Source organism: Myripristis murdjan, chromosome 13 (genome assembly GCF_902150065.1).
Source record: "Myripristis murdjan chromosome 13, fMyrMur1.1, whole genome shotgun sequence".
Taxonomy (NCBI): domain Eukaryota; kingdom Metazoa; phylum Chordata; class Actinopteri; order Holocentriformes; family Holocentridae; genus Myripristis; species Myripristis murdjan.
In genome coordinates this window covers 33,838,993-33,856,019 of record NC_043992.1, presented here as the reverse complement: position 1 = coordinate 33,856,019, position 17,027 = coordinate 33,838,993, and the positions used below count along the sequence as shown (strand labels likewise).

Below are 17,027 nucleotides of genomic sequence, written 5' to 3'. Positions count from 1 at the left end.
TCAGGGACATATTTATTGTTACAAACATGGGCAGTAGAGTGGTCTAACCTCTCTAGCTTTTGCCAACTTGGATGTGTTTGGAAGGCAGCTATTGTAAAAGTAGTCAAAAGTAATTAGGTTGCATTTCAAATTGTTATTGATCCCCACAAGACGGTGTGCAATCTGCAGCACTTTCAACAATTTATTAATGCTCTCTGGTGGTGACCGGTGGTTATCATGATATTTTTCACATTCAGATTCAGACGTACATAGAAATATACTGCAGCCTTCTCGAGATATATTGGGTAGTGGTGCAGTTACTGTGTATCACCATGAAAAACTCAGTTTCCCAGAGGTATTCGGCAGCCATTACGTCATTCACCCGCGCCTGTAGTATTGTTTTGCTTCCTTTGCGCACGTGAAAAGGAGTCGCCGTCAACCAACGTGGTTGGATTTTCTGAATAAAATACTGATATAACTCCACAGTCCAGTGGAGCGGCCACGGCAGTAAACAGCCCCTCACAGCGACAGCAGCAGGCTGCAGGTGAAGCTCTTTGTTTTGCTCCAGATTAGATCTTTAATCTGTGAACTGGCTAGCCGGTTAGCATTAGCTGCACCGTTCAGCTCGTGAAGTTACGTGTCATTTAGCTCTGAATTTTCTTTAATTCCTCACCAGCACAGCTCAGAATCCCTTTTCCTCAGGAAAGTGTGTGTCCCAGCTGTGTCTAAATACACCTGCCTGTCGCTCCTGCTCCCCGCAGTCCCTGGATCAACATGTTTATAGAGGATGAGGATTGGAGTGATGAACCTGAGGCTGAGGCTCTGACTAAAACTGTTTTCAGCTCTGCTCAAAAGGCCAGCAACAGCAGCGTCACGGTAGGTTTCATTTGTTGCACATGCATGCATTAATCTGCTGCAAGCAACCGGCGTTTCACACTTTTAAATTATTGTGATTTACGGCTGATTATTCTGCGTTGAACAGATCAAGGGTGTTGGGAAGAAGAGCCTGTTGCGAACCCTTCAGACGCTGGGATCAGTGCCTGACTGGAGGAGCGATGCCCCTCCACGGGACAGTGACAGTGAGGCAGAGGCAGAGGCCGTGCCCTCATCGCACACTAAGAAGAAGAAGAAAAGACGCAAGAGGCAAAAGCAGGTGGAAATATCAGCGGAAGAGGCACAAAATGGTGACTTAGATGTTGAAAGCAAGGAGGAGAAAACTGTAACACAGAAGAAGAAGAAAGCCAACAAATCTGGTGAGTGACAAAATGGTTGAAGCTTCACTTTTCTACCACGTAAAACACCTCTAATGTCTTGTTTTTCTTAATCCTGTAGGGGCCCAAAAGGTGAAAAACAAAGACAAGACGGAAGCTGGAGAAACTCCAACATCAGCGTCAGTGGAAGGAGAAGAGACACAGCGACTAAGCAGAAAACAGTGGAAAAACAAGATGAAGAACAAGAGGAAATGTAAAAATAAATACCGCCACGAAGAACCTGAGGGAGAAGTAAATCAAGCCGAAACTGCGCGTAAACAAAGCCAAAAAGATCAACAAAGCGCTGATTCAAATAGCAACGGCATCAACAGTGAACCACAAGCCCGCCAGGCGCCTGCCCTGAGCAACAAAAAGGAGAAGGGACGTAAACCACAGAAAAGAAAACTTGTCGAAGTTTGTGACACATCAGCCACACTGGACAAAGAAACACTCAGAGAAGTTAAGCAACCGGTTACAAAGGAGAATAAAACGAAGGGAGACCAACATGTCAGTAAAAAAAGTGATGGAGCAAAAGAGGAAGCAGGTGAAGCACGCCAGGGAACAAGCGATGAGCAGCAGCAGCAGCAGCACCCAGAGCCCGGTAAAAAACTCAGACTGGAGGTGAGCAAAGAGCAGAGTCGCAAAAAAGCGAAGCTGCGGCGGTTGCTCCACAGCCAGGAGCCAAATAAACAAGAGGCTGGCGCAAATCAGAAGGACGAGGTGAGGGAGATCCCCAAAGAGGAAGAGGTTCAGGAAGCCTCAGCAGCAGACCGCTCCTCATCCCTCAGGAGTCGCATGGAGCAGCGCTTGGAGGCGGCCCGCTTCCGCTACATCAACGAGGTTTTGTACACCACCACCAGCAGGGAGGCCAGACGCATGTTCACACAGGACCCGCAGGCGTTCTGGGTCTACCACAAGGGCTACACAGCACAGGTGCAGAGGTGGCCCGCCAATCCGGTCGATGCCATTATCTCCTACATCCGCCAAAAGTGAGATATTTCACAGCGTCCTGCTCGTGGCTCATGTTTTGAGTGGAATGTTCCTTTTTGTTTTGTTTTGTTTTAAGGTTTCTCAGTGGACAGGGCACCCAAAATACACTACTCACAAAAAGTTAGGGATATTTGGCTTTTGGGTGAAATTTATGGAAAATGTAAAAAGTTCACGCTACAGTGATATTATATCATGAAAGTAGGGCATTTAAGTAGAAGCATACACTGGTGATTTCCTCATCTCAAACAATTTCTTGAAACAAAAGCCAACAACAGTGGTGGATATACCACAACAAAAAATGTCAGTGTCAATAACTTGTCATGTGCCCTTGAGCATCAATTACAGCTCGACAACGACGTCTCATGCTGTTCACAAGTCGACTTATTGTCTGCTGAGGCATGGCATCCAACTCTTCTTGAAGGGCGGCCCTCAGGACATTGAGGTTCTGGGGTACAGAGCTCCGAGCCTCTACACGGCGACTCAGCTGATCCCACAGGTTTTCTATGGGATTCAGGTCTGAGAAAGTGCAGGCCACTCCATTTGAGGTACCCCAGTCTCCAGCAGCCGTTCCCTAATGATACGACCTCGATGAGCTGGAGCATCAAACACCTGATGTGAATTTTGCCGTTAAACTCCTTGTTAGAGAACAGCAACTTGTGCAAAAAGTACTGAAACACTGAACAGTTGGACATGTGCATTCAAAAGTTTACAGAAGGTCACATTAAGTTCACCTGTAAAGGTTATAATGCATTTTAGGTTCATCCTGAAATTTCACCCGAAAGCCGAATATCCCTAACTTTTTGTGAGTAGTGTAACTCCATTAAAGCTTGAATGGCCACCAAACACACCAGTTAGCCCCAGGCATTCAGGAAGTCAGCCCACTGTCAAACTTCAGCAGCTATTTACAGCTCAAAAAGAAAAAAATGAAAAAGTATAAAATGTCCATCGAATTTGCTCAAACAGCACGCACCTATGATCCTGCTATGATAGTGGTATTTTGTAGCTTTAACATTAGCGCTGTGGATCTAAAAGTCCAATATTTACCAGTTTTCTCATCTGTATGCTTATACACCATCCTTCAAAAATATAGAAAATAATGCTTTCATAGCTGTAAAGTTATGGTACAGTTAACTTTAATAGTTTGGAGGAATGCTGAGATGGAACCACAAGGCTAAATGGCGGTGTTTCATTGTATTATAAATGCAAGCGATGGACAGATAACGGCTGTGTTTTCGTTTTGGGGTGAACTGTTCCTTTAGGTTTGATTTCTTCTTTGTTTCAGGCCTGTCACTCAGGTGGTCGCAGACTTCGGCTGTGGAGACTGCAAGATCGCCCGCAGCGTCAAGAACAAAGTGCACTGCTTTGACCTGGCACCTACCTGTGATCTCGTCACCGTGTGCGACATGGCCAACGTAAGTGTGTGTGGTGTGTGTGTGTGTGTGTCTGCTCACTGCTGTGTATTTATTGTGTGTTTTTGCCATAAACCCTGCCTCGCTCCCTCCTCAGGTCCCTCTGGATGACGGCACCGTGCACATCGCCGTCTTCTGCCTCTCTCTCATGGGAACCAACCTGACAGATTTTTTAGTGGAGGCCAACCGCGTGTTGGTGATGGGGTAAGAGATCTGATGCTGATTCTGTGGACTAATGTTGAACGTTTGGGTGTATACATGTCATTATAACTCCCATGCATCATTACTGTAGGGGGGTCCTGAAAGTAGCAGAAGTGGCGAGCAGATTTGACAACGTGCGGAGTTTCCTGACCGCACTGGCGAGTCTTGGATTCAAGATGGTGTCCAAGGTAAGGCAGCCAACATAGGGGGATGATAACGGTCATTTTTGGAATGAGCTAACACATGTGACCATCATAAGATAAGATATTCCTTTATTAGTCCCACAGTGGGGAAATTTCAGGCATTACAGCAGCAAAGTGGACAGCAAAATATGAAGCAAATTTACATTATAAACAGTATAAACAGATAATAAATAGCAGCAAGCAATATAAACACTATAAACAAGGAATGTAGAAAAAATAGAAATATGAACAATTTAAACAACAGAAGAAAAAAATAACCTAAACCTGAGGAACAACCTATCTAATTTCACAGTCTAATCATGAGGAACATATTTCAAACTGAGGCTGGCACAGCATTATGGGCACATTTTGATGCCTATAAAAACATAGTATTGAGTTCCTTCCTAAAAGGGGAGGCACAGCTGCGACTTTTCATACTTGCTTGTGGCTGTAACTGATTTATTCATGAAAACATGAGCTGTGTCAAAAGTGCATGTAGAACATATGAATAGGATCAGGTAAGTGGAGCATGCATAACAGCAGGCTACATGTAAACCTCGCCAAAGGTTGTGTGTGATGAGTGTTTTGTGGTTGTTTCCTCTGATTTCTTTCTTTTTTCCCCTCTTTAGGACACAGAAAACAGTCATTTCTACGCCTTTGAGTTTGTGAAGACAGGAAATGCTCCAGAGAACGTAAAGAAAGCGGGCCTGCAGCTGAGGCCGTGTGTTTATAAGAAACGATGAAGACAACTTAAAAGGACCTCATTTGCAAAATATCTGTAGATGCCATATTTGCTCCTGTAAATCAAAATGTAAAAAGAACTTTGCGTCTTGTGTTCATGGTGTTTGTTTTAAAGGCGGCAGTTGCACGATTTTTTGAAGTATAAAAGTGGGACGCTGCGTTTTCCAACCTGTGTAATGTCCTTTTTCTCAACAGAATTATCGTTTTTAAAAGCTGTTGCAGCGCTGTGGTCTGCAGCCATGTTGTCACTCAGAGCTTTGTGTGCACAGAGATCCATTTCACTAAAGCACTGCTCAGCTTAATGTCGGTGATCAGCTCCTCCTCTCAGGGTGAAGTTGAGCTAATTAGTAAAATCCACTGATATGGCTGGAATGAAAACATACACACAGCTCTATTTGGCAAATGGGCTGCAGACCACTGTTACTATACCTTTTTACATTAAGAGAAAAATATTTAAATGTTTTGCATATGTAAAAAAATATGCATTTAAAAATTAATGTTGAAAGATTGATGGTGGTGGAAAATATATATATTTTTCTGAAACTAATCTCTTTGGTGTGTCTATTTAATACCTTGGTGTGGCACTGCAGTGGCTTTGATAGAGCACACTGCTTTACATCGATGATACTACTTTATATTTGTGAGGGAAATAGCCAGGCCACCAAAAGCTCTGGAGATTTGTAAAGGCAGATAGATGGTAAAAAAAAAAAAAAAAAAAAAGTAAACTACAAAAATATGAGCCAACAGACTTGATGAGAAGTTAAACCTTTTTCACGTTGTGGGTATAACTGTTTGCCACAAGAGGGTGTAATAACACTGCAGCAAATCTTGGATGAAACAGGCCGGAGTTCAGTCCCTGTCTTAAGTAGACATCTTAGTGGGACCGCATTAACCGAATTTCATTGTTTTCACACCATGAGCCACTAAAAGCAGGCAAAAAACAGCAAAAAGGCAGTAAATGTCAAAGTCAGTTTGTTTAATGTGCACAAATCAAGTCAATTCAGTTCAAAGAAAATGATGTTCACATAGTTTTAATGCAATAACAAAAAATATCCCTGATAAAATGTTACCTGGAAACAGGATGCACATAATTACACAACGGATGTAAAATTCAAGTAAAATGAAAAAGTGCAACAACGTGTATTTATCATTAATGCCATTCTATAACTAAGCAAAAAACAAAAACAAAAACAACAACAACAAAAAAAAAACAAGAATAGATGCTTAACTAGATAAACAGGAATTCTTATCTCTCATCACTGAGTTTCACTGCCCTGTCTGTGCGAGTCTCGAAAAAGAAGCTGACATGCTGAAGAAAGCGGTTTTCTAAGAGCTACCAAGCTTTCAATTATAATCTTTGATCAATGTACATAAAAGGTGGATTTGCTACCCACTGTGCAGGTTTTTTTATTTTGTTTTACTTCATTTTTCAGACAGTACTCTTGACATCAAGTACGATGGAGTAACTGACCAGGTGGGCATATTCCTGTTTGTCTCCTCCTGACACCGGTGCCTTTTTCAGCTCAGGAGAGCAGGGGTCCTGCATCAGAGATGTCAAGGCTGAAGAGGACTCCGCATTCTGAATTATTCGTGCAAGAGAAAGAGGAAAAATACACAGAAAAGACGGTCGGTGAGATGTGAGAAATCGCAAGGTGTCTGAACAGTGGAAACAAGATTAATGAACATTACTGAAGGAAAAAAAATATATTTGCAAGAGCTCAGTCATACCTTCGTTTGCCCATGATCACATTTTCCCCTGAAAGACAAAATAAGAGCAGATGTTTGTACTCATTACAGGACCAATCTGTGATTCATTGTGTTGTTTGGGGTTGTAGGACTGAACCGCACCCTTAGGTGGCACTGTGACTTAATCCAATCGGCCGTGTCAACTCAACTTGCAAGTGTGGATGCATTATGCGACAGGAATATCAATGGAGAACAGTGGTGACCCGAGTCATCCTCATTGATCTCTCTGATGTCAGAAGCAGTAGCTCACCTCATACATTATGACCCCAGTGACATTAACCATGCCAATGAAGACCCGCTCCTGTCAAAAAGTGTTCCTCGCATTGGCGGGGTGACGCAAATCTCAAAATAGCTTTTCTCCTGGGGCGTCATGTTTTCTCAGTGTATGCTGTTGTATGCTGTGTGACTGACCTTCCCAAATTAGCCTGACAGGACCCTCCCACTGGAACAGGGGATAATGGGACGGAGGCTCGCTCCACCAATGGCACCTTGACCAAATGTTCTGACCAGAGAAGCAGGCCTATTGAAGCGGCCTGTGAAACTGTATTGTGGGGAGCAGTGTGCCCGTATTCACCGCCTCTGCACACCGAGGCCTGATCTGGTCTTGACATGCATACTTGAGAGAAGTTAGATTTGCCGTGGAATGTGGGAATGTGGAAACTTCTGGAACGAGACACCGTAAAAAGCAGGTATCCCATATCAGTCGTAAAGGATAGTTGATTCTGTGGTTACGTCCAACAGTAACAGGGGTGAAAGTTGGATGTGTGGATTTTTTTTTTGTAATTCATGAATAAATCCAATTTGATGATGGATACAGCTTCAACAGATGTGGATTTTAAAAGTTTTGCCCAAGATAACGGAGACCTCTGGGCTCTGAGCTGATGCACCGACCAAAACATCTGAAAATCAAGAGAGGAAGGCCCATGCACACAGGATATTTTTTACAGATTTGAGTAATGGGGTATTTTTACAGAATGACTCTGATGAAAGTCTCAGGCTCAAACATTTTCCCAGTCTCTTCTCTCGAATCATTAATTTAGATCCGTGAAAAATAGCCCATGACTGCAGGCTGTCAGCTCTTTTTTTTTGAGTTTCAAATCATCGCTCATGCACAGCAACGTGGCACTAACGAAGCAAAGACTGCTTCGAAAACACAGACGACAGGAAATTGGAAAATAAATCTGTTGTTTGAACCACAAAGGCAGAGGGAACAGATTCTACCTGTCTGCAGGCTGGCTTGTGGTGGCAGAGGCACCTGTCTGCCTCAGCCACATTGCTTCCTGTTTGTGAGCGTGATAGCATGGCTCTTTGGTTTTGGTGAGTTGGGTTAACGTTCTAGACATCCTGTTTGTCTTATTTCAGAGGGCATCGGCTGCCTTGCCCTCATTTAACCATCAGCAGGTTACCTGCCGAGCTGCAGCCTGTCACCTGTCACCTGCAGAGGCATTTAACTCACCAGAACGCCCAGAGAATGACGAGGAGGATGAGGAAGATGGCTGAGGCTGAAGAGATGCAGATGATCACCAGTGTACCTGCATCACACACACACACACACACACACACACACACACACACACACACACAATATCATGACCTGTTGTATTAGTATATGGAGGATATTATGTCTCAGGAGTGGTTGGCACTTACAGATTTGTTCCTCGTAACTGGCAACTTCCACTTGAAAGTAGGCTGCAGCCTTGTGATGACAGAAGGAGACATGGCACTTGTATATGCCCTCGTCACGCTTTGTGACCTTCGAGTGGAAGAGCATTGCGGTGCCCTCCATCGGGACAAGTGAGCCGTCACTCCTAGAACACAATTAAATGAATTAGTCTTTTTAATTCATCTCAATTTTATCCTGTATCATGCCACAAACAGTGTTTATGTTGATAATATGAATATGTGCTTTGATTGTTCATGAGATTCACTGTAGGCCACAGGAGGTAACCTATAGCTCTTCAACAATTTAACGTATAGTGCAAAACGTTTTATGCTGTTGCAAACTAGCACATTTGCATTGAAAGGAAAAATCCATCCTAAGCATTTTATCACTGTTACAAAAAGGTTATTGGAGATCTATTACAGAGATGGAGATACCAAATTGCCCTTTGACAGTATTCTGAACAAAATGCGATATGATCATATGACACGTTGTCTTTTGAGCACATGGAGTACAAATTGCACTTTTTCTGAACTGGAAAAACTATTGCTATTATTTTGCACTACTAGTTTATATCCCACTGGTGAATGAAACACACTCAGACACCGTCTTTAGGGCCAGTCGAAAGGCATTCTGGCAAATGTGGGAAGTCACTAAATGAAGCAGAAATAGATGATGCAGGTAACAGATGAGGGGAAGTGCATAAAGCAAGCATAAATTACAGTATTTTTTAAAAATCACAAACGAATTCCTGGAATGCCCTGAACGTCACAGAGTCGCTGAGGGTGGAATTTTCCTTTAAGAAAAAGAAGGAGAAGGAGGCCCTGTCTAGCTTCCCATTCAGGATAATTGCTAGTTTATTGGCTCCGTCACAAAAGCACATTAGGAGACAACAGGATGCTCCACAGTGCACCATGTTTACTGATGCTGTCCCAAGGGGGGAAAAGGTGGTAGATTGCAGTTCGAGCACCTTTGACAAGTGATGTTGTACACTGGCGCGTTTCCATAGACATGGAGTAACAACTTCTGGTGGGGAAGATTCTCCTTGAGAGCCAGTTTGTGTATGAGGTGTTTGCCATGACGGTAACTTTGGAGAGGAGCTGCATGGCCTCCGGCTCTCGTAAAGGAAATATCTGTGGGAGAAAAGCTGTGCAGGTCAGTTAAGTGAAATGCCATATTTCAGTACAAACTTCCAAATGAACTAAGCCTGTTAAACTTGAATTGAATGCACAAAATACCATTTAACGAAACAAGACGGTTGTAAATTATTTTCATTTATGTTATCAAGATTCCTGTGGATGATGATATGCTCTTACACTTACAGTATATGGGGACATCCACCGTCCTGTTCTCCGTTTTTCCTTGTTGATTCCGATTCACACAGGTCAGGGCCTGCCCCTCGTGACGGGCCAGTGGAAACTGATATGTTAGCCTGGTTTTCACCGTGTGCCCTTCATACTCGGAGAACTGTGTGCTTTGGCCTGTGGTATTTTCAGGAAGGATCCAGGCAAGGTTAGCCGTGACACCCTCCCCTCTGTACTCACACACTGCCAGCCAGAGAGGAGAGTCCTGCTGTCTCACTACAGACACATTCAGCACTGCAGCTTCTGAAAGAGACCAGTGGTGAGAGGAAGGGGGTTAGAGGTGTGTGTGTCTGTGTGTGTCTTTGTGTTTATGTGTGAGTGTGACAGAAATACAAAGATGGGAGAATGGAGAGGCAGATGGACATACAATCAGTGACCCAGTGCTTAGTGGAGAAACACAAAGGGTGGTGTGGGGGAAAGTATTTCAAAGAGCTGCAAAGCTAGGCTGGGAAGCCTGAAGATAACTTACTGTACACAGGAATGTAGATCTCCCTTTTCTCTGGCTCCTCCAGGCTCAGATGCTCCACTACACAGGTCAACTTCTGACCAGAATATAAAGAAGAGCGGAACTGCACCGTGCTGTGAGCCGTCACCAAGCCACTGGCCTGCACCACAGACATCCTTCCAGTTGGCTGCAAATGACTGGTGGTATTGTCACCGTCAGTGTTTGCAACATGCCAGGTTATGGTTGCTGCAGGTGCAACACTGTTCACACGACACTCTGCCACTGAGTGCCTTTCACCTCCTCTCCACTCAACCCTGGAGCTTACAGTGATGTTGGGGCGAGCTGCATGGGGACAGACGAGTTAAACTGCAGGATGTGACAGATTGCATTTGAGCAAAAGTTTAAAATCTATGCTGTGCTAACGTGGCAAGATATGTCTATAACTCAGGCAAAATTATTCATTGCTTGATTTGTTGAACATACCGCAAACGGGGAGGGTTATGCTTCTGTTCTCCGGCTTCTCCCAAGCAGGGTGATTTATCACACATTCTACAGTGAGTTCCCAAGGCGAGCAGGCAGGGAGGAGTAAAACTCCTCTGACAGAGTGGCTTCCATTATGAGAAGTGAAATTGAATGAGGAGACACCAGACACACCCTCCGGTAGAAGCCAGGACATGTTGGCTGCAGGAACAGCATCAGCTGCTAAGCACTCGATGACCCTGCGTGCAGCTCCGCTCTGCAAATCAACTCTTATCATGGGAGGAACTGACAGAGACGGAAAGAGGTGCAGACAAGGTTCAGCATCAATAATTCAAAATAATATAATGATATAATGCAGAAGGTTCAAATTCATAAAACACTTTATGGCCACTTGGCAAGTCTTACTGATGACAGTCTCTTAACAGCAGTCAAGTTAGACGTAGTAAATATACAAAGAGTTTCACATACCAGGCTCTATATCTTTAGGCTTAACTGTGATGTTGAATTGAATCATCGCACTGTGTGTGTGATAGGAGAGGACACATTCATACAGGCCACCATGGTAAAACTCCAAAGGAGCCTGAACCCTGAGGGAACTACCCACCACCTCCACACCCTCAGGCAGTCGCTCGCCATCTCTGGAAGGAAACACAAACAAACAACCAGGAATTTAAGTTTCAGTGGACGTTGCAATATGCAAAATTGCAGAGGGCTGATTACTTTGAGGAACCTTTAGACTCAAGTACAGAAACATGCAAAAAGCACATAATTTGATGGTTGAGTGCACATAGTGCTCATTGTCGGACCAACTCTTTGATAGATTAGTTTCCTTTTTTCAAGTTTTCATCAGTAGAGTGTAAATAGCCCAAGCTGTAACTGATGTAATTATTACTGATATAACAATTAAATGATCACCATGGGTGAATTCAAGAACTGACTATGTCTTTTGGCTTCACAAATGATAATTTCGATCAGGAAGGACGTTTAAACTGGGTACTTGCTGTCTGCCACTTGTGGTTTGTTGCCACCAAACCTCTCACCACATCCTTAGAGAGATTATGTAGGCTGTTTAAATCTACGTGCTCACAAGAGTGGTAGTAATGATATTACTTTTTTGAAAGCGGTATTGCTGATTGATGAAATTTGCACGGCTCATTGAAATCAGCATGAGAAAAGTGATCTAAACATCTTCTCCTTACTTGTTGCAAGAAACAGAATACCGTGGCACATTCCCAGCGGCTTCCAGGTTAATAATGGTATCACTCTGTCCTTCCTGCAGCTCCAAAGACTCAATGTCACTGATCTCATCGCGTCTGTGTCCAGTCCCAGAATGAAAGAGCTGAACTCTGGACAAATCTGCAGAAGAAAAAGTGCATCCCTTTTTTTTAACGTATGCCTCTTGAGAATCAACAGCATTTTTCACCATGTTGCACTATGGTAACACTCACAGAAGGAAGGCAGTGTAATCACTCGTGACTCCTTGTGTGTAAATTTGGGGTGATCAAAAACACAGGTGACGTTTTGCCCCTCATACACCTGTGCAGGGAGGTGGTATGAGCTTGTTTGTATGTCTGAGTCTGTGTCATTTTCCTGCTGCAGCTCTTCTCCAGTGGCCAGAACCAAGGAAATGTCAGTCTCAGGTCTCCCACCAGATGCCATGCAAGAGACCACCCAGAACTCCCCTTCCTCCTGTTGTACCAGCTCTGCTTTGATGGTCACATTTGGAGCAACTGTGGAAAAGGAAGAAAGACAATCCGAGTAAATCTGATGTTTTGTTTGGTTTTGTTTTTCATCAAATTAAAAAGTCAGATAGCAAGTAGTGGCTTAGGGTGTTTTCTCTTAAATAGGAAGCTGGAGCCGGATGAGCAGAATATCGGCTAAACACAGGGCATAAGGGGCTCCAGCCTGGGTTTTGGAGAGTGCTGACTTAGGCTTATCACCTGTCCCATCTGTTGGCTGGGCTGCAGCTGAGAGCAGATGTCTGGCCCAGCTGCTGTCAGACCAAAACTAAGAGACCCACAAGCTTCAGTGCAGGGATTCTGCAGAAATCAGAGTTTATTCTCCAATACATTTAGGTTGTGGTGTCCTAGAGGTGCTGTGTCAAAGTCAGGCCACATGATAAGCAACACACATGCTTTATAGGCACTGGTGGAAGGTGGAGTGAGGCTTATGCATGATTAAAATGATGGAAACTGCACTAACTTTGATGCAACTTCATTTTGAATGCATCTGCACCGTGCAATGTGATGCATGGTTTGTCACTGTGGTATGATAAGCATGCTGCATACTGTGAGTGTGAGCTCACCATAAGTTGCCACCCTCACTGTTGTGAGTTGGGGGTCAGGTAGGGTCGGGTGTTGCACCACACAGGTGACACTCTCCTCGTCCTGCAGGTGGGTTGGGAAGCGGAGGACGCTCCTCATGGTGGCAGTGCCATTTGGGTGAACGGTGTCGCTCATCTCGACCGTAAAGGGATAAACAGAGGGGGGAAGCCCGTTGACCAACCAGCTGATCTGAGGCATGGGTCTTCCGTTGGCAGCAGAGCAGGAAACAGATTGGTATTGGGTGCCATTGAAAGTCTCTTCGTTCACCAGGGTTTCAATATCAGGTTGAGCTGTGTAAACATACACATGAATGAATGCATGAGCAGGTAAACATCCGCCAGGGAGGATGCAGCCTGGCTTGAGTGCATCATTAGCAACATGTAATGTCCCTACAAATGTCATCAAAATCGTATTGATGATGTAACAGTTGTGTCTTTAAAAAGTTTGAGATTTTGGCCTTAAATTATAGTTTCCCCCACTGGCCAATCAGTGTAATTTAACAGGATAGCATGATTTGTGTAACATATTACATGTCATTTTGAATTATGGAGAAGGGGGTAAGGCGTATCTCCTCCATAAGGCCACTTAATGTGGTTTTTGCAGAGCCCAGATTTTACAGAATACGGTGCCAAATTGCACCATCCCTTCAAGTTCTGTCAAGATTCACAGGTGATGTGTGAGATGTCTAGACCGGCACAGCGTCATAGTTCTCTGATTTAGTTTCCACAGATCACAAAGCACAGTCTGGGCACTGGTCGGTTTAAACCATTTGATAAAAAGGCAGCAAAAATGGGCATTAACAAAAATATATAGCATAATTTAAGTATAGTTTTAATTGCAGTGTCCCGAATAGGCAGTTTCCGTCATGTGAGGGACATTGAATGGATGAAACAATGATGAATGAATGAAGTTACTCATATACAGTATATGCATATATCACCAGATTCTTCCTTTCATAAATCTGCTTTTAAATTAGGCAGCAGCTTTCCTATGCCTCTTGTATCACATCACTCACATTGGCTTACCTACTACAGTGACAGTCGTCTTGCCAATGATCTCGTACTCATCTGAATCGAACACACAGGTGTATTCTCCCTCCGCCTCCACGCTGGATATGTTCACCTTACATGTGAGGTTGGTACGAGAAGCTGGCTCGGAGAAGTTGGGGTCAAAGCTGTACGGCCGGTCCCCGTTAAATCCCGCCAGTCTCATCATCTTCTTTTTAGAATTGCTCTGGCGTTTCCAGTGGGCACCCGAGATTTCATTCTCACCCAGATATATACAGCTCAGATACACTTCATCTCCCAGGAGCGCTGTGATGCTGCGTACTGTCTCAACCTCTGCCTCTTCACCTGCATCTGTGACACAGAACAGCACAGTGTTGTAGGGTTTTTCAAATGGGCCTAGTCTGATAAATGGGGGGTCGTAAGTTCACAGATTCTGTAAACACTGCTAAAACTGAAAAAAAAAAGAAGAAAAAAAGAGTGCTTCTGTTTGCCAGATGATGGATAGATGGTGATGAACGTGTTTTGGTGTGGCTGTGAAGGGGGTTTCAGTGACTCCTATTGTGTTTCACCAGCAGAGAGATGAGATGGATGAGGCATTGTGTACTCGATAGAAAAGTGCTCTGTTGTGGTTTTACCATGAGTTACATGGCAGCGCGAGTCACTGAGCACTGAGCACTGAGCACCGAGCGGTGCTGCAAGCCTGAAAATGATATAGAAGTAAAATGCAACCACAAGTAAAATATGCAGTGTCACCCCGCTACTCAAAGGGCTGAAGACAGGATGGATTTTATGCACATAATGACACTTGACAAATGTGGCCTTGTCCCTCCAGAATTTATTTAATAGAGGACTCCATTATGGTAATGAAATGAAAACAGTCCAGAAGTTGCGCCCTGATCCAAACCCAGACACCAGTGACCTGTTCCCTTTCCACTGTTGAGAAATCAGGCACGATTAGGGGAGGTTTCAGAGCAAAGGACATTTAAGAGAAGCTGACAGTCTTTGCCACTTAGAGAAGGACAGTGTGCAGACTCTGTTGCATATAAAGTCTCTTTCATCCCGCTTCCTCTGCTGTCTTCATCGAGGGCCACGTAAGGACACAATTTGCTCCATCAGCAAGTTGAAACTGAGAAAAGTGAACTTTGAAGTAGTTTGAACCACATAATGAGCAAAAAGGTGACAGCTTACAGTCATTCAGCGTAGAGTGGAAAAAGCGTGGCACATACAGCCAGCTAACAGCCAGTCTAATTTATGAAAGCAGACTGTTTACATCAAACAGCATCCAAGTTAATAACACCTTTATGCTGCTGGTCTTGCTATGTAACAGAACACATGGAAACAGTGTGGAGAGTTTCCAAAACCACTTAAGAGGGATGGAGAAGGAGAAATAAATATGCTGTATCAGTCAATTATTTCGAGAGGGTTCTTAATCCAAAAAAAAAAAAAAACAAATGGATTTACCCTTGCAAATTATTGCCAAAGTAAAAATTAGTCGACCATGGAAGAGCCACACCTTAAAGATACAAAGAAAGTAATCACAGAAATATTCATCTCCCACACTGGAGTTCTTGCAACACAAAGCAATTCATTCAGAATAGACCGGGTTGTGGTGAACACATTCATCTCACATCTTTAAAAAAAAAAAAAAAAAAAAAAATCCTAATTTCTGTCATCAGTTGCAGGTTGTCAAACATAAAACTGTCATCTCAAAGTTGAAGTCGCACAGATTCTCCACCAAAAACAAAGACGTTGCGGGCATATATCTCATTTTCAACCTCAAACTGTAGAAAGCAGGAAATAAGAGTTGGTTGCAGAGGGTTTTCCCAGGCACAATAAAAAAAAAGCACAACCTTGAAAGTAATATATTACCGTTAAAAGACTGTGAAGCAACTAAATCAGTTTTAAGAGGTGACACTACTGCTCAATAATACTGGACAAAGAGCCAAAGTAATAACACAAACATGCCAGCAAAAAAAAAAATGTGTTACATTATTAGCTGCTGCTCATGCCTGTCAGTGTGTTTATGGTATTATTCAAGATGCATTCACAATACTTAATATGTGTTCACCATGTGGTTTTATTACCTGGGAGCGTTAATAATTAGACTAATCAGTTAGGAAAACCATTGCACCACTGTTTAGTATAAATGCCACAGGTTAAACAAGACCTAAAGGGCTAATAAAATAAGCCCATAAACAGCAGACACTCACAGATGGATTGTAATTCTGCAGACTTACCCAGAGTTTCCAAGCAGTGAGCAACATTTAGGACAAAACCCAAGATCAACAGCCTTGAGCATCCCATGATGGTGTCACTGAATGAAATAGAGTTGAATCAAACTACCATATGTCTTGCTGCAAGGGTACTTTAAAGTGTGTGTCAAAGTGTGTGTGTGTGCGCGCGTATTCTGTGGTTTAGGTTAGAGGTACACACCCTCTCCAGCTGACTTTGACCACGTTTGTGCGCATATACGCACGCACTTTCATGCATGCACATGTGGTTGCCACCCATGTGTGTGTAAACCCCTATGGCTACGCATACACGGTCACAAACACACACATATATGTACAACGGATTTGTTCTATACTGCTTCTCCTTTTTGCTTTGTGAAGAAGCAGTCGAGCTTCTGTATTATTGTATATTTGCATGTCTATCAGTATTTTCACTTCTCACGAGTCGAGAGGCATTTTCTCAGCTGAAAGCCGTCCTGCAGGATGTGTCTGCTCAGTCACTCAGCCACCTCATATAGCAGTGTGCCTCGGGAGGTGTTGAGGCCATGCATCATTCAAACCAAACCCATCCTTGCAGGGGCCCGTCGAGACTGCCCGTCTGCAAGCCAGCGCGCTGCTGCTCATGCCCTGCTGTTTGGCAAACCGCTCTCTTCTGGGCATTGCTTTACAGCCTAGTATTCCTCCTAATTCACTTTGTAGCCCTGCTCTTTCTCAGTTAGACTTATTTGCTGAACACAATTGGTCTGTGTAACACCCCGCAGCTGCAAACGGAAACAAATGATGACAGGATGAGGATGAGAGAGGGGGGAAGAAAAGGGTCTTTCTGCTTTTGCAGTGGCATGGCACAGCGTTATCGTTTGAGCTGGATCTCTGAGAGGCTTCCATCTTCGACTTCCTGTTGCAGTTCATCAACTTTTGCATTAAGTCATAGAGGCCACTGTGTGTGTGTGTGTGTGTGTGTGTGTGTGTGTGTGTGTGTGTGTGTGTGTGTGTGTGTGATTGTGTGGCATGACAGAAA

At 43.7% G+C, this 17,027-nt stretch overlaps 2 protein-coding genes across 5 annotated transcripts; one reads left to right on the top strand and one right to left on the bottom strand.

The window, feature by feature from the left end:
* The first annotated feature begins 358 nt into the window (after window positions 1-358).
* Window positions 359-5,288, top strand: rrp8 (ribosomal RNA processing 8). 4 transcript variants are annotated; one of them, XM_030066867.1, is made up of 8 exons: window positions 359-523; window positions 741-855; window positions 962-1,232; window positions 1,312-2,218; window positions 3,502-3,631; window positions 3,726-3,832; window positions 3,921-4,017; window positions 4,641-5,288. In XM_030066867.1, the coding sequence occupies exons 2-8, from the start codon at window positions 754-756 to the stop codon at window positions 4,752-4,754; spliced, it is 1,728 nt and encodes a 575-aa protein (XP_029922727.1). In that variant the 5' UTR covers window positions 359-523; window positions 741-753; the 3' UTR covers window positions 4,755-5,288. The 4 variants fall into 4 exon arrangements, with proteins under 4 accessions (XP_029922727.1, XP_029922730.1, XP_029922729.1 ...); XM_030066870.1 differs by having other exon boundaries at window positions 682-855; XM_030066869.1 differs by having other exon boundaries at window positions 661-855.
* Window positions 5,289-5,813: 525 nt separating this feature from the next.
* Window positions 5,814-16,111, bottom strand: LOC115369615 (uncharacterized). Its single transcript, XM_030066245.1, has 14 exons — window positions 16,016-16,111; window positions 13,797-14,129; window positions 12,753-13,061; window positions 11,896-12,177; window positions 11,647-11,803; window positions 10,916-11,085; window positions 10,451-10,732; window positions 9,992-10,309; window positions 9,481-9,765; window positions 9,129-9,291; window positions 8,146-8,306; window positions 7,955-8,030; window positions 6,481-6,508; window positions 5,814-6,331 (listed from the first exon to the last, which is right to left on the bottom strand). Exons 1-14 carry the CDS (start codon window positions 16,080-16,082, stop codon window positions 6,182-6,184), a joined length of 2,781 nt encoding a protein of 926 aa, XP_029922105.1. The 5' UTR covers window positions 16,083-16,111; the 3' UTR covers window positions 5,814-6,181.
* Window positions 16,112-17,027: the final 916 nt, after the last annotated feature.